Genomic DNA, 21,487 nt, shown 5'->3' on the forward strand with positions numbered 1-21,487 from the left:
TTTTGAGTTCCAGTTTTGTTATTTGTAGCCAAAAACATCTAAACAAATACAAAACTGCATTTAAGATAGTTTTAATACAAAAGGATAAGTAGAATATTTTCATTTGTAAATATTAAACAATTTTAATAAGTTGGAGAATTGTAATATACCCAGGTTTTTTTCCATAGTATCTGTTTCAGAAGTATAGGGCGTTCCTCAGTGGTTCAGCTGTGAAGACTCCATCTTCCAATGCAGAGGGCACAGGTTTGATCCCTGGTTGCACAACTAAGGTCCCACATGCCATGGGGTACCACCAAAAATTTAAAAATAGTAATAAAAGTATAGCTATGTATTTGTTTTTTTATACTGAGTGAAGAGGGGGGACCAGAGATGACATTGGCTTAACCGGATAGCCCAGAAGCAGATGGGATCTGTCATCACACATACCAACCAGGTGGGAGAAAGAGAATAATGACCAGGGGGAAAAGAGTCCAGCAAGTGATCCGCATGGGGAGTCAAACACAATGACCAATTAAAAAGAGGGTCCCCCAGAGTCTTACCAGACAACAGGTTCACCCAAAGTCCTCGAAGAAAAGGGAGATGACTCTACATAGTCAGTTCTCCGCTTCCTAAGAAGATGAGGCCTATCAGTGAGCCTGTTGATTGTAATGAGGTGTTAATAAGGCAGGCGGTTTCCAGAAATGGCAACACACATCAGTATACAACAATAGAAGAGTCCTGGTTTTATGCCAACAGTACGGCGACTCATCACTTACTGGAAAAGTGACTGATACAAATGTTTGCAAGAGACTAGAACCTGTACGAAAGATGCAAGTTTAAAAGACATTTTATTTGTCATTTGTTTGTAACATGTGAAATTTAAGGACTAGAGGGAACATAGCCCCACGATTGGTAGGGAAGTTTCGAAATGTACAAACCAGATCTCAGTCCCAACCAGGAATTGGAGATGACGGCTCGAAGCCTGCAGCCCAGGATTGGCTAGTCCTTATGGGCCCAGTGCAGCTGGCCAGAGAGGGCGGCCCAGTCTTAGTCTCAGAATGCAGGGGAGACACTGACTGGCTGTCCAGACCTGTGACCAGAGAACCAGGTTGCCTGAAATGTAACTGTTTCTGTCACTGCCGTAAGGACTGAGGGTGATACAAGGCCCAGGAGAGGGCACTGGGCAGCCAGCCACAGGGAGCAGGAAGGTCAGTTAGGCAGGCTGGCCACCGTGCCACAGTCACTAGTACCAGGGAGATGCCGGGACTCAGTCCATCCTGAAGGCAAAGCTGATAATCGATCCGCTGGGAGTAGGACTGCCACATGTAGCTAATAAAAATACAGGACACCCAGGTAAATTTAAATTTCAGATAAACTGCAAATAATGTGTCATGTAAGTGTATCTCATGCCCTAAGACATCCTCATACTTGAGAAAATATTTGTTTATCTGACATTCAAATTTAGCTGGGTGTCCTCTGTTTTATCTGGCAATCCTACATATGAGCCACTGGGTATATTTAAGAGGTCAGCTAATTAGATAACATGTATTCATTAAGTATCTACTATGGACACAGAATTGGGGTGGACATACTGGATCTTCCCAAAAAAACTCTTTCTCCGTCTTTCTCCCAGTAGTGTCCACCTTGTCCACTGCTCACCTTCTCTCCTTTTCATCCATCAGTCAGTTCATCACTCAATTCTGTTAATTACTCATGCAAAATGTCTCCTAAATGCATCCTGTTCTCATTGTATCTGTGGGCGACCAGGATGGCCTCGGAACTGGCAGCTGCCATCACATCCTTCCAAGGCAGTCTCCAACAAACAGCTTGTGACCTTGTTCAAATATAATTCAGATCATGCCACTGTTGTTCAGTCGCTAAGTCATGTCTTTGCGACCCCATGGACGGCAGCATACCAGGCTTCCCTGTCCTCCAGTATCTCCTGGAGTTTGCTCAAGTTCATGTCCATTAAGTCGGTAACATTATAGTCCTGCTTAAAATGCTGAAAATCCTCCCATGCCTTCTCATGCCTTTAGGATGATTCTAAACTCCTTCACCTGGTCCACAAACCCTGGCAGCCTGGCACTGCCTACCTCCTCCTCTCCCAATCCCCAGCTTGGCTCTAGTCATTTCAGCCCTTCTTCCCATTTCTCAAACCTGCCAACAACTGTTCTGCCTCAGGGTTCTCATCCTTGTGTTCGTTCTGCCTCTCTGATTAAGTTTGGATAAGCCCTGGACTCAGATGCTTTTGTCCGGTTATTTATCTTAGAGCAATGTGATGTGATTGGAAGGCTTCTGATTAGACTGTATTTTTTTGAAATCCTGGGACTTTCCTGGAAGTCCAGTGGTTAAGACTCCGTGCTTCCATGACACGGGGCACTGGTTCAATCCCTGATCAGAGAACTAAGATCCCATATGCTATGCAGCTCGGTCAAAAAAAAAATCAGAACTCCTACTCCAAGTAGGACCTCTAAATCTGTATGGACTGGGGAGAAATCTGTACCATGGATTTCAGTTTCTCCATTTTGTTCTACAGGAAGTTTCTGTTGAACTGTCCCTCCGAGGGACTCTAGAAGCGTGAGTTGTGGAGGGACCAAGAGATGAACAGCTCAGTGGACTGTCGGGAAATATTCTCCATTCCTGATTCTTAGGGCAAACTGATGTCCTATCTAATGAAGCCAGTTTTTAAAGCCTAAGACAGAAACTTGCGCAGAGTATGTTCTAATTAACACGGGGTTGACTTGAGGGAAAGACGCAGTGCAGAAAAGAAGAAGAAGAAAAAAGCTTCCCAATTTAGATTTAAAAAATGAAACCACAGGGGACTTCCCTGGTGGCTCAGTGGGTCAGAATCTGGCTGCCAGTGCAGGAGACATGGGTTCAGTCCCTGGTTCAGGAAGATTCCCCGTGATGAGGAGCAAGCTTATGCAGTGCAACTGCTGAGCCGATGTGCCCTAGAGCCTGTGTTCCTCAACAAGAGAAACTGCGGCGATGGGAAGCCCGCGTACCGAAGCCAGAGAACAGCCCCCGCTCACCGCAACCGGAGAAAAGTCCACGAAGCAACGAAGACCCAGCCCAGCCAAAAATAAAAGAATAAATGAGACTACACACACGTCAAGAACTATTAAGAAGTGAGTTTATTTTTAATGTCATTATAGAATCACGTCTCTACAGAATAAAACAAGACGTTTAAATTTTAAAATTTTGTTTAGATGAAGTATAAATGATAGAATTTGGGGAAGTCCCTGGTGGTTCAGTGGTTGGACCCAGCACTCTCACCACCAGGGACCAGGGTTTGAGCCCTGGTTGGGAACTGAAATCTCTCAAGCTTTGAGGTGTGGTCAAAAAAAAAAAGATAGAATTTCACTAGCTGAAACATCTTCAAGAAAGTTAAGTCACTGTAGAAATAAGCAGTAGTTTTTAGAACACTTTGAGCTTAAAGGAAAGTTTTTTTCTTTCTTTTCCATACTGCCTCTTTCCTTCAAGTTAATAACATACTCTGCACAAGTTTCTGTCTTAGGCTTTAAAAACTGGCTTCATCAGATAGGATATCAATTTGTCCTAAGAATCAGGAATGAAAAATACTTCCCGACAGTCCACTGAGCTGTTCATCACTTGCTCTCTCCACAACTCACGCTCCTATACAGTCCCTCAGAGGGACAGTTCAGCAATTCTTCCTGGAGAATCAAAGGGATAAACTGAAATCCATGGTACAGATTTCCCTAGCACCTTGGGGCTTGGAAGTTTCCATTGTGCTAACGCATGGACTCTGCGCTTTTTTTTCTCGTAGGATGACTCTGAGGTCCCATTTACTGAAGAGGATTATCGAAGGAGAAAGCAACATCCTAATTTTCTGGACCACATAAATGCTGAAAAAATGGTTCTCAAATTTGGGAAAAACGTAAGTCTCAAGTAGTAGAACCTTTTGAGTAGGAAAAGCTCTTCTGGAGGCAGCTTGCAACGTGCCTGGTCAGGACCATTCCACGTGCTCTGCATACATCACCTTAGCTGGCTCCCTATCTCTGCATTTAGGTCCCATGTCCTTACACAGACTGCCAAGCTTCAGGCTCCCTCAGAGAGGCCGTGTCCTGGCCCAAGTTCTGGCCCAGCACCCTAAAATGGAAGCCTTGTTTGGGGTCCTCAGCAGAGCCCAGTGTAGATCCAAAGGGCTCGTTGGTCCAGAAGAGGCAAGTAACTCAAGAGTGGGAATGTGTGTATGCGTGTGCAAAGTCTTTGTTCCCCAATCAGAGATTGAACCCTGTCCCTTGGCAGTGAAAGCACCAAATCCTAGCCTCTGGATTTTCAGGGAATTCCCTGTAAGATGAGGTTTATATGCACTTTTCAGAGTAGCTGTAAGAAATAAATGAGACAGAGTCTGGGAAAAGGGGAAAATGCAGTTTCCTCTTCCTCATTCCCACTTTGGGGCTTCCCGGGTGATTCAGTGGTAAAGAATCCACCTGCCAATGCAGGGGACGTGGTTTCTGTCCCTGGGTTGGGAAGATACCCTGAAGAAGCAAATGGCAACCTACTCCAGCACTCTTGCCTGGGAAATCCCATGGACAGAGGAGCCTGATGGGCTACAATCCATGGGGTCACAAAAGAGTCAGACACAACTTAGCAAACAAACAACATGTGGGGTCTAGTTCACCAGCCACGTCCCCTGCATTAGGAGCGTAGAGTCTTAGCCACACAGGGAAAGCCCTGTGTTTTGTACATAATTATTCTAATTTCACAAATGCAGACTTTGTGGGAAAGAGGTGTCAAGTGGTAGGGAGCTGTGATTGAAACCTGGATCCATCAGACACCAAAGCCTGTGGGTTTTATTTTTTTCCTGACTCCAAAACTCCAGCATTCAGTAGAGTTGATCTTGCCACATCTAGGTCACTGATTGTTGACATACCTCTAGCTGAGAATTCACATAAACAAAGATAATAGCTTATTAGCCTTCACTTGCAGAAAGTTTTTATCATTTTGAAATCCATATATTGTACAATTTTTTAAATTTCTCTATATCAAAATATATGACAGGGGTGCCTTGGTGATGAATAAATAGTAACAAGCTAAAAATTGAAAGCTTGCTTACCGTGTACCAGGTACTATGCCAGATGTATTACTTACAGTACCTCATGTAATCCTCATATACTTCATAGGTTATCCTCACAATTTTGTGAATTAAGTGATATTATCATTAGCCTCATTTAACTTACGTAGCATTTATTTAGAACCCCCAAACCTCTAAGTTTTCATCCACTGCCATTTTCCCATACTCACGAGACCTTCAGTTGCTGCTGCTGCTGAGTCGCTTCAGTCGTGTCCGACTCTGTGCGACCTCATAGGCGGCACCCCACTAGGCTCCTCTGTCCCTGGGATTCTCCAGGCAAGAATACTGGAGTGGGGTGCCATCGCCTTCTCCCAGACCTTCAGTAATGGTAGGTAATTATAGTTCTAAGACGACACCTAGTGGTCTCAGAGGATATTACAGTAGGAACTCCGTTCCCAAAACTGTGCTACTAGTAAATTTTTTTCTTTTTTACTTTGGCAATACAAACACTGTGAATATACAATACTTGAAGAAAAAAAATATGAGACTGGGAATTCTAATCCATTTTCTATCCATTAACTTATGATCTTAGCCAAGTCATTCAACTTTTGGAGTTAAATAGGTAATATAAAAGGGTTTAGACTAGACAATCTAAATTTCTTCCAGCTCCAAATCCTGTATCTATATTATATTAAACTTGTCCCAATAGAAAATCCATGATTTCTTGATCACTTATGTCTAAATCACTGGTTGAGAAGGCATGATCACACATGCAAAAACAATGGGAGTGAGTGTTGGTCGCTCAGTTGTGCCCGACTCTTTGAGACCCCGTGGACTGCAGCCCACCAGGGTCCTCCGTCCATGGGATTTACCAGACAAGGATACTGGAGTGGGTTGCCATTTCTTCTCCAGGGGATCTTTCCAACCCCGAGATCGAACCCGGGTCTCCTGCACTGCAGGCAGATTCTTTACCGACAGCTACGAGGGAAGCCCTTAATGGATGTGAATGGCAATCTAAAATGGAGAAATAAGGGAATTCCCTGGCGGCCCAGTGTTTAGGACTCTGCATTTTCACTGCAGGGGGCGTGGGCTCAATCCCTGGTCAGGGAGTGCCTGTGCAATGTAGCCATAAATAAATAAATAAAGTGGAGAAATAGCATCACCTTAGTATCTTTTTTTATTATAAAAACATGACCTATGTCCCATGCTCTAAAATGACACAATCAAAATTTAGGTTTTTTTATTCCAAGTTTTCTTTTTAAATTTTTTTCTTAATTAAAATATAGGTAATATACAATGTTGGGCCAATCTCTGCTGTACAGCAAAAAGACTCAGGTATACACATACATGCATTCATTTTTTATGTTCTTTTCCATTATGGTTTATTACAAGGTATTGAATGCAGTTCCGTGTGCTATATACAGTAGGACCTGTTGTTTACCCATTCTAAATGTAACAGTTTACATCTACCAACCCCAAACTCCCAGTGCACCCCTCTCTCTTCTCCCTTTCCCCTCATCAACCACAGTTATTCTATACGTCTGTGAGCCTGTTTCTGTTCCGTAGATACATTCATTTGTGTCATATTTTAGCTTCCATGTGTAAGTGAAATCATATGTACTTGTCTTCCTCTTTCTGACTTCACCAAGTATGATCATCTCTAGCTGCAAATGGCATTATTTAGTCCTTTTTGAGGGCTGAGTAGTATTCCATGGTATATACGCACCACATCCTTATCCATTCCTCTGTTAATTATCCCAAGCTTTGTTAACCACTCTTTTCTGAACAGTTAGGGAATAAGGTTGCTCTGGCCAACTTGTTCGGCCTAATAACTCTTCTCTAACCTAGTGTTTTTCATCAAGTAGATAGACGCTTGGAAAGAATCTTGTGTCTCACATCTGTGTACCAGGCACTGTGGGTAGGAGCTGGTCTCACAGCCATGAGCAAAGCAGACGTGGTCACTGCGCTCCTGGGGCTGGTTGTCCGGTGTTTATCTGCTGCCACCACGTCGGCAGCCGTCACATTCATAGTTACAGGCTGTACTATAAACACAAGACTGTGGACCAGTTTTGGAGAAGGGAATGGCAACCCGCTCCAGTGTTCTTGCCTGGAGAATCCCAGGGGCGGGGGAGCCTGGTGGGCTGCCATCTATGGGACACGACTGAAGCGACTTTGCAGCAGCAGCAGCAGTGGACCAATTTAGCATTTTGAGGCAAGTTCATAAGCTTTTCAAATCCTTTGGGGACTTTTGATATCACGTTCTCTAGGACAGGCAGGAAAAGCTAGGGGACCTGGTCACCTTGCCCTTGCCTTGCTTATCCACTGGTCCCATTGTACAGGAATATAGATCAATTACAATTCCCTGTTAGCTCAGCTGGTAAAGAATCTACCTGCAATGCAGGAGACCTGGGTTCCATCCCTGGGTTGGGAAGATCCCCTGGAGAAGGGAAAGGCTACCCACTCCAGTATTCTGGGCTGGAGAATCCATGGACTGTATAGTCCATGGACTCGCAAAGAGTCAGATAGGACTGAATGACTTTAACTTTTCACAAAGTTCTCTCATACTGGTGGTGGTGGTGGTGGGGTGTTCCCATCTCTACTTGGGTTCCATCATTTAACTATTCTCTCTTCAGCTTACCAACATCCAGCCTCCCCCAATCGAATCTCAGTGGTGATAGGGTGGGGGGTGTCTGTCCTGATAATTGTACTTCGGACACCAATGAGCATGCTCTAATCGGCTGAAGGATTAACAAGAGGCCAGGCACACAAAATATGTTAGGAGGTTTTGAAAGAGGTGATGAGACTTACTAAACTGCTCATTAAAAAAAAAATCACTAAAATAATCTGATTCACTGTGATTTGTAATAATACATTTAGCTTTTCTTTTGTATTTTATCTAATAGGTCAGAAAATTCGCCACTTACGTAGTTGCTGCTGGACTTCAGTATGGAATGGAAGGAGGCATCTTGCATGCTTTTTTTAAGGTATGACTTTGCTATAACTATGAGGATTTTTTTTTAAGATGGCAAATTTCTAAATATTTATTTTTTTCTAATGTATTTATTTTTTCATTAAAAAGAAAATCTTTCCCGGGGTTGGACCATTCAATCCCATGACTGGTGCCACTGACTCAAACATCAGTGTCCAGTGGAACTCCCTCTCCTTCTGCAGGCCCAGCACCCCAACCTGCGTGTTTCACAAATCCAAACTGTATCTATGGTCACTTCCAAATCTGCAGCTCTTCCCGGGGCCCCATATCAGAAGACTGGGCCGCCTTGCACCCAGCTACACCAGCAAAAGCCCAGCTCCTCCCTCCTTCTCGTCCTCCACAAGATCCCTAAACGCCATGGAGATGATCTCCCCAGAATCTCCCTTTCTTCAACCCAGCACTCCCAACTCCCCACCCACCGACTCGCTGAAACCCTCTCTCGTCCTCCCCTGTCGTGGCTTAGATCTCTCCATTTAAACTCTTACTTCCCATCATCCCTTCACAAGAAAGTGAAAGTGGAAGTATTGGTCACTCCATTGTGTCCGACTCTTTGTGACCCCACGGACTGTAGCCCACCAGGCTCCTCTGTCCATGGGATTCTTCAGGCAAGAATACTGCGGTGGGTTGCCATTCCCTTCTCCAGGGGATCCTCAAGCAAATCTAGTCATTTCACTTCCCTGCTTAAAGCCCTTAAATGGTTTTCCCCAAGTCCAAAATAACCAGTGATCTGCTGAGGCCCCCACCCCTACCTCTTTCACTCAGGATAGTTAAACAGTACCCAGACTATCTATTTATTTACTGAAATGTTTAATGAAGGGAAAAGACAAGGATTTGGACTCTGTGAAGATCATGGTTCAAATTCAGTGTAAAGGACTTATCAGAAGTCTAATTTCTGGAAGGTACTTTTATCCACTAAGCGTTTCATCTACAAACTGATGATTATCACCCCCAACCAGTGGGGGTACTTTGAAATTTTAATGCTCATAAAAATGAAAATTAAAGACATTGTGCATCCTGCAGTATGTTCTGTCCATGTAGATAACAGGCAGATGACTACTGAAGACAGCTAATGAAAAGTATTTCAGCCCTGAGGTTGCACTTTATTTCTCTTAATAGGATTTGATTAACTAAATCTCATCAGAACTGATTTATAAGACATCTTAAGCTGATTACTTCATCAGATAGATAGATCTTTTTGAATGTCCCCAACGATGGCTCTCTTTGTGAGCTGTAATAGTCAGGCACATGGAATTGGGGGAAAATGCTTTTGCTTTTCTTTATTTTAGCTAGCTTGGTTGGGTGAAGTCCCTGCATTACCAGTGTTTGGAGATGGAACAAATGTCATTCCAGCCATTCACGTTCTTGATCTAGCAGGGTAAGTGTTCTCCCAGCCATGTGACTGCCCTAGAATTAACTGACCGACGTGTTTGTTTCTTACCAAGTGCTAAGATCCTCATGTGTATTATTGTATTTCTTCTTCACAACAACCCTAAGTAAAAGGTACTTTTACCAGCTCCACTTTGAAATAGTGTCTGTCTGATGAAATAGTGTCTGTCTGATGAAATAGTGTCTGTCTGATGAAATAATGATGAAATACTATTGAAATAGCATCTGATGAAATAGCGTCTGTTATCAAAGAGTTCCCCACTTCCGACAGCAAGTTCAAGTTCACCCTAGGAGCAGTGTTTTTCAGACTCACAGAGTATCCCCAGATCCCCGGATCCTTTGCACATGCTGACTTAAACACTAGGTAAGAGATGGGGTTCACTTTATTTGCAGTTCATCACGTCTGCATTTTGAGTTCCAAGAGCTTCATTCTGTTATCCCCTTGGCTCACCCCACAGGAGAAAGCAGTGCCTCTCTGAGAGTCTTTCTGGTTTCTTTTTCTTTCTCTCTCTCTCTTTTTTAAATTTGGCCATGTGGCCAGTAGGAACTTAGTTCCCTGACCAGGGGCTAGAACCCATGCCCCCTGCAGTGAGAGCGTGGAGCTCTAACCACTGGACTGCTAGGGTGTTCCCCCTCTCTGGTTTCTAGCTCCCCTCTCTTTCTCTCCATTAGTCCATTAGTCCCAATCCCAGGCAGTATTTACTGGGAAACAATGAGACTTAAACTTCAGGACCCTTCCCCTGCGTGGGTCCCTTCCAGAGCCCTAAACTTAATCTTCATTATTGTTCTCAGAGGATTCCCTAAGCTTCAGACTGTACTCGAAACCTCAATCTGCTCCAGGCCACATTAACACTGAACACAGTGAGGCTGACACAGACTCTTTTTTTCTGCAGAAACTTTACATTACCATGTTATCAAGTTTTAAAGATGTGAAAGCATCTTCCGTTCAGTTCAGTTCAGTTGCTCAGTCGTGTCCGACTCTTTGCGACCCCATGAATCGCAGCACGCCAGGCCTCCCTGTCCATCACCATTTCCCAGAGTTCACTCAGACCATCGAGTCCGTGATGCCATCCAGCCATCTCATCGTCGGTCGTCCCCTTCTCCTCCTGCCCCCAATCCCTCCCAGCATCAAAGTCTTTTCCAATGAGTCAACTCTTCACATGAGATGGCCAAAGTACTGGAGTTTCAGCTTCAGCATCATTCCTTCCAAAGAAATCCCAGGACTGATCTCCTTCAGAATGGACTGGTTGGATCTCCTTGCAGTCCAAGGGACTCTCAAGAGTCTTCTCCAAAACCACAGTTCAAAAGCATCAATTCTTTGGCGCTCAGCCTTCTTCACAGTCCAACTCTCACATCCACACATGACCACTGGAAAAACCATAGCCTTGACTAGACGGACCTTAGTCAGCAAAGTAACGTCTCTGCTTTTGAATATACTATCTAGGTTGGTCATAACTTTCCTTCCAAGGAGTAAGTGTCTTTTAATTTCATGGCTGCAGTCACCATCTGCAGTGATTTTGGAGCCCCCCAAAATAAAGTCTGACACTGTTTCCACTGTTTCCCCATCTATTTCCCATGAAGTGATGGGACCGGATGCCATGATCTTCATTTTCTGGATGTTGAGCTTTAAGCCAACTTTTTCACTTTCATCACTTTCATCAAAAGGCTTTTTAGTTCCTCTTCACTTTCTGCCATAAGGGTGGTGTCATCTGCATAGCTGAGGTTATTGATATTTCTCCCGGCAATCTGGATTCCAGCTTGTGTTTCTTCCAGTCCAGCGTTTCTCATGGTGTACTCTACATATAAGTTAAATAAGCAGGGTGACAATATACAGCCTTGATGTTCTCCTTTTTCTATTTGGAACCAGTCTGTTCTTCCATGTCCAATTCTAACTGTTGCTTCCTGGCCTGCATACAGATTTTTCAAGAGGCAGGTCAGGTGGTCTGGTATTCCCATCTCTTTCAGAGTTTTCCACAGTTTATTGTGATCCACACAGTCAAAGGCTTTGGCATAGTCAATAAAGCAGAAATAGAGGTTTTTCTGGAACTCTCTTGCTTTTTCCATGATCCAGCGGATGTTGGCAATTTGATCTCTGATTCCTCTGCCTTTTCTAAAACCAGCTTGAACATCAGGGAGTTCACGGTTCACGTATTGCTGAAGCCTGACTCAAATTGAAGAAAGTAGGGAAAACCGCTAGACCATTCAGGTATGACCTAAATCAAATCCCTTATGATTATACAGTGGAAGTGAGAAATAGATTTAAGGGCCTAGATCTGATAGATAGAGTGCCTGATGAACTATGGAATGAGGTTCGTGACATTGTACAGGAGACAGGGATCAAGACCATCCCCATGGAGAAGAAATGCAAAAAAGAAAAATGGCTGTCTGGGGAGGCCTTACAAATAGCTGTGAAAAGAAGAGAGGCAAAAAGCAAAGGAGAAAAAGGAAAGATATACCCATCTGAATGCAGAGTTCCAAAGAATAGCAAGAAGAGATAAGAAAGCCTTCTTCAGCGATCAATGCAAAGAAATAGAGGAAAACAACAGAATGGAAAAGACTAGAGATCTCTTCAAGAAAATTAGAGATACCAAGGGAACATTTCATGCAAAGATGGGCTTGATAAAGGACAGAAATGGTATGGACCGAATATAAGCAGAAGATATTAAGAAGAGGTGGCAAGAATACACACAAGAACTGTACAAAAAAGATCTTCATGACCCAGATAATCATGATGATGTGATCACTAATCTAGAGCCAGACATCTTGGAATGTGAAGTCAAGTGGGCCTTAGAAAGCATCACTACGAACAAAGCTAGTGGAGGTGATGGATTTCCAGTTGAGCTGTTTCAAATCCTGAAAGATGATGCTGTGAAAGTGCTGCACTCAATATGCCAGCAAATTTGGAAAACTCAGCAGTGGCCACAGGACTGGAAAAGGTCAGTTTTCATTCCAATCCCAAAGAAAGGCAATGCCAAAGAATGCTCAAACTACCGCACAATTGCACTCATCTCACATGCTAGTAAAGTAATGCTCAAAATTCTCCAAGCCAGGCTTCAGCAATACGTGAACCGTGAAAGCATCTTACTTATTAAATTAATTAAATTATTCCCATTACACAAGGACTCAGGGGCCCTTTTGGTAGAATTTTTTCCCTGCTAATTTCTTGAAGATTGTCAAATATTTAACAAAAGAAGCTAAAAGAGGCAATGTCCTGTGAAATTAATATAAAACAAATATGAAATAGAGATTTAGACAGGTGAATTTGTTTTATTTCCATTTGACTAGAAGGGAAGCTACGATAGAGGTAGAATCCACAGTCTCATGACAATCTTCTGTTCACTGTTGTTTCTCTGGAATTGTTTTTCATCTGTATGCAAATCCCTGCTCTGCCTCAGTAGCTGTGTGAATTTGGGGAAGTTGCTTAACTTCTCTGGGTCTGATTTCCTCATTTGTGAGATGGGGATGATAATAGCCTTACTTGAATGTTGTGAGAATTCAGTTGGGGTAAAACCTAGGGTAGCCCACAGCACAGAGTTGATGGCGTTAAGCCCTCAGAAATGTTGGCCATCATTCATTATTAATCCAAGGTGGGAAGCTTAAGCCACTCCGTGCTATGTGACTTAAGGAGTCATAGCTTCTGTGAATCCGTGTCTTACTTTGTGAAAGGCCTTCCCCAAAGCACTGTCATGAGACTTCAATGAGCTACTGGGTGAACGGACTTCATCGACGCAAGTCCTGACAGGGCTCAGCTACTCTTGTAAGCAGATGGATCTGTTTTTCAATTCTGGCCCTTCTACCTTCCCAGTAACTCTTCAGCCCGAGAAATGTCACTTAACTCTTTACCAGCTTCCTCCTCTGTAGCCTGGGGACCGTCATTCCAACCTTGACCCAGTTAAATCATCACAGCCCCTGGTCCATGGGGGTAACAATCAGTGAATTCTGTTTACATAAACAAACATCTCCTGTGTTTATTCTCTCTGGGGATGATGCTCCCTGGGGGTCTGCAGAGTGATACAGAACATCATAGACCACGTGCCGAAGCTCCGCTACCTGGTGGCTGTGGACGAGTCAGTTCACACCCTGGAAGACTTTGTCAAGGTACAGCCGTGTCATCCCGGGCTGGGTGGCATCTGTTAAATCACTTTACCCGAGGCCCTCAAGGTGGAATCAGGGGTACTAACAAGATTGGGTGCAGGGTGGGGGTGGGGCCTAAAATAGAATATCCTTAAACCCAAGCTTGGGCTTCCCTGGTGGCTCAGTGGGAAAGAATCCACCTGCCAGTGCATGAGATTTGGGCTAGATCCCTGCATCAGTAAGAGCCCCTGGAGAAGGAAATGGCAACCTAGTCCAGTGTTTTTGCCTGGGAAATCCCATGGACAGAGGAGCCTGGCAGGTTACAGTCCACGGGGTCTGTACAACAACAAAACCAAAGCTTACTATTTGCATCTGCAGCTTACATATGCTTGGAGAAGGCAATGGCACCCCACTCCAGTACTCTTGCCTGGAAAATCCCATGGATGGAGGAGCCTGGTAGGCTACAGTTTATGGGGTTGCAGAAGAGTCAGACAGGACTGAGAGACTTCACTTTCACTTTTCACCTGATGCATTGGAGAAGGAAATGGCAACCCACTCCAGTGTTCTTGCTGGGAGAATCCCAGGGACGGGGGAGCCTGGTGGGCTGCCGTCTATAGGGTCCACAGAGTCGGACATGACTGAAGCGACTTAGCAGCAGCAGCAGCATACATATGCTGGGAAATTACAACCACAATAGTCTCTCTCCAGTATATGCGCAGAAAGGAGCAGAAAAGGCCACTGTAGGGTTCAGACACAAATGACGCACCGGAGTATGAGAATCTGTCTGTGACCTGTGCCCCAGAGTACTGATAATGGTCAGGTTCTCCAAACCTACTGGCAGCTTCCAGGAGCTCTGGATCTTTGAAGATCTCCTCTCCCATCCAGGCTGCTCTGGCTAAAGGTCACCTTGTGGCCCAGCTGGCTCAGCCAGTGCAATCTTCCCTTGGCCCTCGCCAGGGCACCCTCTACTCATCTTTTTTGGGAGGAGGGTCCCACACAGAGCAGCATGTGGGATCTTAGTTCCCTGACCAGAGACGGAAGCTGGGCCCTCTGCAATCAGAGTGTGGAATCCTAACCACTGAACTGCCAGGGAACTGACCTCGACTCATCTTTACGGTTCAGCTCAGGCGCTTCCGTGCTGGTCCAGTGGCTAGGACTCGAGCTCACACTGCAGGAGATGCAGGTCGATCCCTGATGGTGAAAGTACTTCCTGCCGAGTGCGTGTGTGCCCAGTCGCTTAGTGGGGTCCAACTCTGTGCGACACTATGGACTGTAGCCCTCCAGGCTCCTCTGTCCACGGGGTTCTCCAGGGACGAATACTGGAGTGGGTTGCTATTTCCTCCTCCAGGGGATCTTCCCGACCCAGGGATCAAACCCACGTCTTCTGCCAGTGCAGGTGGATTCTTTACAACTGAGCCACCTGGGAAGCCCACCGCATGCTGAAAGGTGTGGCCAAAATAAGTAAATATTCACCTCGGACACCTTCCTCTGCACCCTCCCTACCTCCACCCCACCTCCCCTGCAGCCCCAGCACCTCTTTTCCATATTCCTAACATCAGGCATTACACACCAGCATCTGAGTACACGTCTTTCTCTCCCTGTTCAGATTGGGAGCTTCCTGAGGGCAGGGATTGGGCTTTTATTTTATTCATCTCTGTGTCCAGTTCCCAGCATGCGGTGAGGATCCTTTGCTCTGTGTGAAACAAATAAACCAGTGCATGTCCTCAGGGCTCTCCCTCATTGCTTTGCAGATTTTTTTTTTATTCAGTTATGTTTATATTTATTTGAGAAATTTTATATCAAAATCTTATAGGTCAACCAAAATAATATTTGTTTTTCTCTAACAGTGCATCAGTAGAAGTACTGGCCCTGGGAAAATCCAGAAAGTACCCAAGGAAAATGCTTTCCTAACCAAGGACTTAACAGTTAGTATATGAGAGATTTTTTTGTTTTGTGTTTCCTACTCTTTTCCTGAAGGTATTGTTTCTTGAGGGATCTGGAGTCAGAGGATCTGGCTTGCGGGTTAATTTCAGCTTCTCCTTTACAGTGGAAATTCTAACCTATGGCAACTTCTTCTCTTCTGTGAGCCTGTGGTTTTGTTTTTTTTTTTTTTTTCCTTTGTTTTCTTCGCTTGTTTGTTTTTTCTCTGAAAATCCTTCAGAGATCATGGTCAGAAAATATATTTGAAAGCTGTTTAATGTGTAAAATGCTATACAAACACTGGATGTTGTTCTCTTTGGCTCCTTTCTAAAATTCAAAGAGGAGGCTGAATTTCTGATTTCATCACCGCAACAAGAAGAGGACAGTTTTAGCCATGCAGTGCATTCTTCTAGCTTGTTTTAGGATATAATCTTTTTTTTAAGAAATAAATTCTAGCAAAAGGGTTGACTGGGCATGATTCTGAAAGGACTGATAACGTTGCTTGCTTCTGAGAAGCAGAACTGGGTGGGTGGTGATTGGAGCCAGAGGGCACTTTTCCCCTTCTACTTCTTTTTTTTTTTTAAGTGTTAAGCATAGTTGCTTTCCATTGTGATGTTCGTTTCAGGTGTACAGCAAAGTGATTCAGTTATATACACATATATCTATTTTTTTCAGATTCTTTTCCCCTGTAGGTTATTACAAAATATTGAGTCGAGCTCTCTGTATGATACACTAGGTCCTTGTTGGTTATCTGCGTTACATATAGTAGTGTGTATATGTTTCCCTTGTACTTTTTGTTCTTTTGGATTTTGAACCATGAGATTGCACTACTCAAAAAATTGGTAGAATTTTTAAAAAAAACTTTTTTTTTTTTTTAAAAGGAAGAAATCTTCCACTCAGACTTCTAGTATCTACTTTTTTTTCTTTTTTTTTTTTTTTGCCACATTGCATGGCCAAACCCATGCCTCCTGCAGTAGAACCACAGAGGCTTAACCACTGGACCACCAAGGAAGCCCCTCTCCCTACTCTTTGTTTGTGTAACTGCACAAGGCAGGACACTGCCCGCATTAGAGAGCAAGTGTGGGGAGACTTTGGGGTCACAGAGTCTCATTGCAGGTGCTCTGTCAAAACTTGTCATTCAGTCGCTAAGTCGTGTCCAACTCTCTGCGACCCCGTGGACTGCAGCACGCCAGGCTTCCCTGTTCTTCACCGTCTTCCAGAGTTTGCTCAAACTCATGTCCACTGAGTCAGTGATGCCATCTAACCATCTCAGCCTTTGCCATCCTCTTCTCCTTTTGCCTTGAATCTTTCCCAGCATCAGGGTCTTTCCCAATGAGTCGGCTCTTCCCATCAGGTGGCCAAAGTATCAAAACTTAGAGCTGTCTTCACTGACTTTCATGTTTAGTGAATGTGTGCATATTTTTCTTCAATAACTTTGGTGATTTGGGTTTGTTATAACTGTCACATGGTCGGGCTGGGGGTGGCAGGAGACAAGTCTTTGACGTCCTTTTCTCTCTTAGCAAGAGAATATTGACCACTTACTGGTCAATTTGAGGATGGAAGCACTCTTTGTGAAGGAGAATTTTAACATTCGATGGTTCGCCCAAGCAGGATTTGTGGAAAATATCAACAGCATCCTCAAAGAGTACAAGCAAAGCAGAAGATTATTGGTAAGTATAACCACTTCCTATTTAAGCTTCTGATTTAAGCAAAGTACATGAGGCTTTGGTGTAACTACACCAATGGAAGTACTTTTCTTTCACATGTCTGAATTTCTAAATTCAAGTTCTTTTTCATATCTGACCCGTTGTTCAGGTCTTGTTATGCCCAAGTCGCGAAATCTCCCAATGACCACCAGGGAGCCGGTATCCGATGCAAAAGCAAGAGAGTTTTTATTACCAAGCTCGAGCTGGGGCTCCCACTGTTACCAACGCAGTGGCTAAGGAAAGGAGCCCTGAGTTTTGGGTTACACTGCTTATATAGGGAATATTCAGGTGAAAGGGTAACAAAGGGGGTGTTCAGACTGAAGGACTACTGATTGGTTACCGTCTTCTATAGGGTTGTGTGTGGATTTCTGATTGTTTTTTTTTTACTTCCATGGTAAATCATTACTTCCATGGTAAATCATTACTTCCAAGGTAAATCACGAAGGTAAATCATTACTTCCAAGGTAAATCACAAAGGTAAATCATTACTTCCAAGGTAAATCACAAAGGTAAATCATTACTTCCAAGGTAAATCACAAATTCTTGAACTTAAAGTCAGGAGGTTTAACCTAAGGGCTGATTGGCTCATGCACAGTGGGGCAAGTTTAGGCAATATCCAAAGTCTAAGTCTGTTTGCCCGGAACCTTTACAAAATGGAGTTCTTTTACAAGATGGAGTAGCTTAGGCTCTTCAGTCTAACAATCTACATCTATATTCTATGGAAACTTGCCAATCGAATATTAAAAATTTTTAAGTTGACACTGATGACTGTTATGCTTGACACCCACTGAACATGATAGAAAGCCCAGACTGTCACAGAGCTGTTTCTAAAGGGAAAATGTCAGGTACCTTACTGGGCCATGTGTCACCTGGGTATCCATCTGGGTAGGCAGGAGGTAGGGAAGTCTGATGATTACTTTGATCTTTTCTGATTGGCCAGGGGATTTGCTGGTCATTTTAATTTTTTTTTAAAGATTTTGTTGTTGTTGTGGATCATTTTTAAAGTCTTTATTGAATTTGTTACAATATTGCTTCTGTTTTATGTTTTGTTTTTTTGGCTGCAAGGCATGTAGGATCTTAGCTCCCCAACCATGGATTAAACCTGCACCTCCTGCACTGGCAGGCAAAATCTTAACCACTGAATCAGCAGAGAAGGCCCTGCTGATCATTTTAGCAATCACAACTTTCCGTAGATGTTCTTATCTCCATATTCCAGATAGGGAAACCAAAGCTCAGAGAGATGGAGCAATTTTTTCAAGGTCACACAGCTAGTCAGGGATTCAAACTAGCTAAGATGCCAGCTTAGCTTGAACGGCCGGACTGCGGAGCCTCCACAGCTCCATCTCTGAAGGTCAGGTAAACGCAGCACTTGCCCAGATCTTTGGATTTCTCCCAGGGAGGCCTTCCAAAGATGAGAGTGAATATGACAGGAGAAAGCATTTTGAAACTACCTTCTATGAGTAACAGGTGCTCTCATTGTTGAATTGCCATTGTGCATGGAAACACTGAACAAAAGCCAGCAGAGCTGCATTTGTAGCCTAAAAATCATACTTTCCGGAAAAGGATGCCTTGTTGAGAATCAGTAAAAGATGCACCACTTTGCAAAAGGAACGATGATGCTTTTAAGCATCTGAGACACCCACGATGGCTGTCCTTGGAGACTGTCCTGAAGCACAGAACAATTCAAGAGGTTAGACTAGTGTTGTCATCTGTGGGTCAACTTAGAACAATACCAAGTCAGAGTGGAGATAGGGCAAGACACCTTAAAGAGACCATGTGGTTTCTGATGAGCAAAACTGGACAGAATATGATAGAAGGAGTAAGCATACCTAAAGATTAAACTGAGTCTGTCCATCCCTGGGGCGTTGGGCAGCAGGGCAGCATAGAACAGCAAACATGACCGAGGGCAATGTAGACAACGCCATGCCAGTGGCATCGAACCAAGGGCCCCACAGTCCTGTTCCTTTAACAAAGCAAAGCCGTCCCTGTGCAGAGCCAGGTGCATACAGCCACCTTGATCTATTGCCACTCAACAGCCCATTCATCCAGCTCTCCTCACTCTGATCAAAGCTCATCACGTATATTATCTATATGTGTCTGCCTTGAGGGGTAATGTACCAAACACTTGCCCTTGGAGTGTTCTGAGCCCAGTGGCAACCCTACTTATCATTATAAACGAGTAAGCTACCAGTTCCTGTTTTGTACCCTGATAAGGTGGCTTCCCTGATGGCTCAGCAGGTAAAGAATCCACCTTCAGTGTAGGAGACGCAGGAGACATGGGTTCGATCCCTGGGTTGGGAAGATTCCCTGGAGGAGGAAATGGTGACCCACTCCAGTATTCTTGCCTAAAAAATCCCATGGACAGAGGAGCCTGGCAGGCTACAGTCCATAGAGTCACCAAGAGTCAGATGCAACTTAGCAGGCAGCACACAAGGTGAGCATCCCTACCCCAGGAGACAGACCCACTCTTGGTGTGTGGATGACAAAAGGCACGTGAAGCCTGCCCAGTTGACCACCGGCCCTCTTGTCTTGGTGAAGGCACCCTGTGCCCCTCGGAGCCCAGCTCTGTGCATCAAGACTCAGCTCCAGTGTTGCTCTGCTGACTCCTACCCCCTCCATGCCCACCACCTTGGTCATCGCCATGACCCTGAGCGCCTGCCCCTGAGCAGACAGGATCATTCATGTCCCCACACCTTACCCAGCGCCCCCACAGGGGCTCTGCTCACTCCCTTCACAGCCTGACGAACAGTAATAACAATGGTAGTAGTGGTACTAATAATGATAGTAGTAATCATGATAATCAACGCCATGTATGAAATTATGTAACCTTTAAGCACATGGACACTCTGCCCATGGAAATTTCTTTTCTTTGGCATGATTTTCTTTTTTAATTTAAAATTTTGAATATTTGCCTTGCAAAATACCAAGCTTCAGTTTCACAACCGTTTGAACCATTTCAAAAGAAATGACTTATTTCTCACCAATATTTTTATTTCTGTTAGAAATAAACATTTGCTCACCAGTTATGAATGTGGTGAGCTTCTTTAGCATTCAAGCAAGTTTTTCAGCAGAGGAAAAAAATTTTTTAATGGGTGTATTTTTTAAAAACTAGAATAAATTAACTGGTTTAAAAAGGAAAAGATAATTCAAGACCAAGTTTAATCCCAGAAACAATGTTCAAGAGGCAATAAATTAAGCACTTTCTAAGAGTAGACTAGAAGCTCTTCTCTCTCTTTGCTGTCTTCACAAGGGTAACACTGCAAAGGTGAAATTGTAGTGTGGAATGCTCAAGTACTTGGCTTTTTTTGTTTTTAAGTACTTTTAGGGTGCTCCTGAGCACGACTGAGTGACTTCACTTTGACTTTTCACTTTCATGCATTGGAGAAGGAAATGGCAACCCACTCCAGCATTCTTGCCTAGAGAATCCCAGGGACGGGGGAGCCTGCTGGGCTGCCGTCTATGGGGTCGCACAGAGTCGGACACGACTGCAGTGACTTAGCAGCAGCAGGGTGCTCCTGAGCACAGTTTGCTGTGTCTTGTCCCCCATTCCCAGATCAGGACACATAGTAGATGCTCACTAAATACCAAGAGAAAGCAACTCTGGGCTCTTGATGAAGGACTGAACCAGCCTGCGGAATCCTGAGACTTCAAAGGGCTGATCCTTGAAATAAAGATCTCCACTTAGCTACAGATCATTGAGAGCCCCTGTGTCATCCGTTTTCTTCTCTTTTAGCCGATCAAGATTTGCATTCTCGGTCCTCCTGCTGTGGGAAAATCCAGCATCGCTGAAGTTTTAGCCAAATACTATAAACTGCACCACATTAAAATGAAGGATGTCATCTCTGAAGCCATAGCGAAACTGGTAACAATTTTAGCAACTTTATTGGGAATTTCAATAATTTAAAAATACCTTTCCTTAGTCTTATAATTAAGAAGTCACTGATCTTCCGTGGCATCCTTCAAAGAGATTTGTTATTTTAACTGGAGTTTGTTGTTAGCCCTTATTATGAAAATACAGAATCCCAAAGGGTTTTCCTTCGTAAGGTGGAAGCATCTTTCATGGGTGGACCTTCAACTTTTGTCTGTCTCTAGTTGTTGCTCAAAATATATCTTGTATTCTCTCTGTTGACTGTTATTCTTTTTAAAACTGTATAGTTGTACAATTTTAAAATTGTATAGGATAGTTAATTTATAATATTGTGTAACTTACACATGTACAATAGTGATTTACAATTTTTAAAGATTATATTCCATTTACAGTTATTATAAAGCATTGGCTATACTCCCAGGGTTGAACAGTATATCCTTGTATCTTATTTTAGAAATAATAGCTTGTGCCTCTTAACTTTTCTGCCCTTACATAGCCCCTCCCCACTTCCCTCTCCACATTGGTAA

General features: G+C 43.8%; 1 protein-coding gene across 1 annotated transcript in view; it reads left to right on the forward strand.

The window, feature by feature from the left end:
- The window catches only part of AK7 (adenylate kinase 7), a 69,827-nt gene that overhangs the window by 26,763 nt on the left and 21,577 nt on the right, over positions 1 to 21,487 (forward strand). Inside the window, exons 5-11 of the mRNA XM_052659801.1 lie at positions 3,767 to 3,877; positions 7,921 to 8,001; positions 9,293 to 9,381; positions 13,400 to 13,490; positions 15,314 to 15,391; positions 16,907 to 17,056; positions 20,826 to 20,954. Of these exons, the coding sequence (XP_052515761.1) occupies positions 3,767 to 3,877; positions 7,921 to 8,001; positions 9,293 to 9,381; positions 13,400 to 13,490; positions 15,314 to 15,391; positions 16,907 to 17,056; positions 20,826 to 20,954 (729 nt within the window). The remainder of the gene's footprint in view (positions 1 to 3,766; positions 3,878 to 7,920; positions 8,002 to 9,292; positions 9,382 to 13,399; positions 13,491 to 15,313; positions 15,392 to 16,906; positions 17,057 to 20,825; positions 20,955 to 21,487) is intronic.

Source organism: Budorcas taxicolor, chromosome 21 (assembly GCF_023091745.1).
Source record: "Budorcas taxicolor isolate Tak-1 chromosome 21, Takin1.1, whole genome shotgun sequence".
NCBI classification, from domain to species: domain Eukaryota; kingdom Metazoa; phylum Chordata; class Mammalia; order Artiodactyla; family Bovidae; genus Budorcas; species Budorcas taxicolor.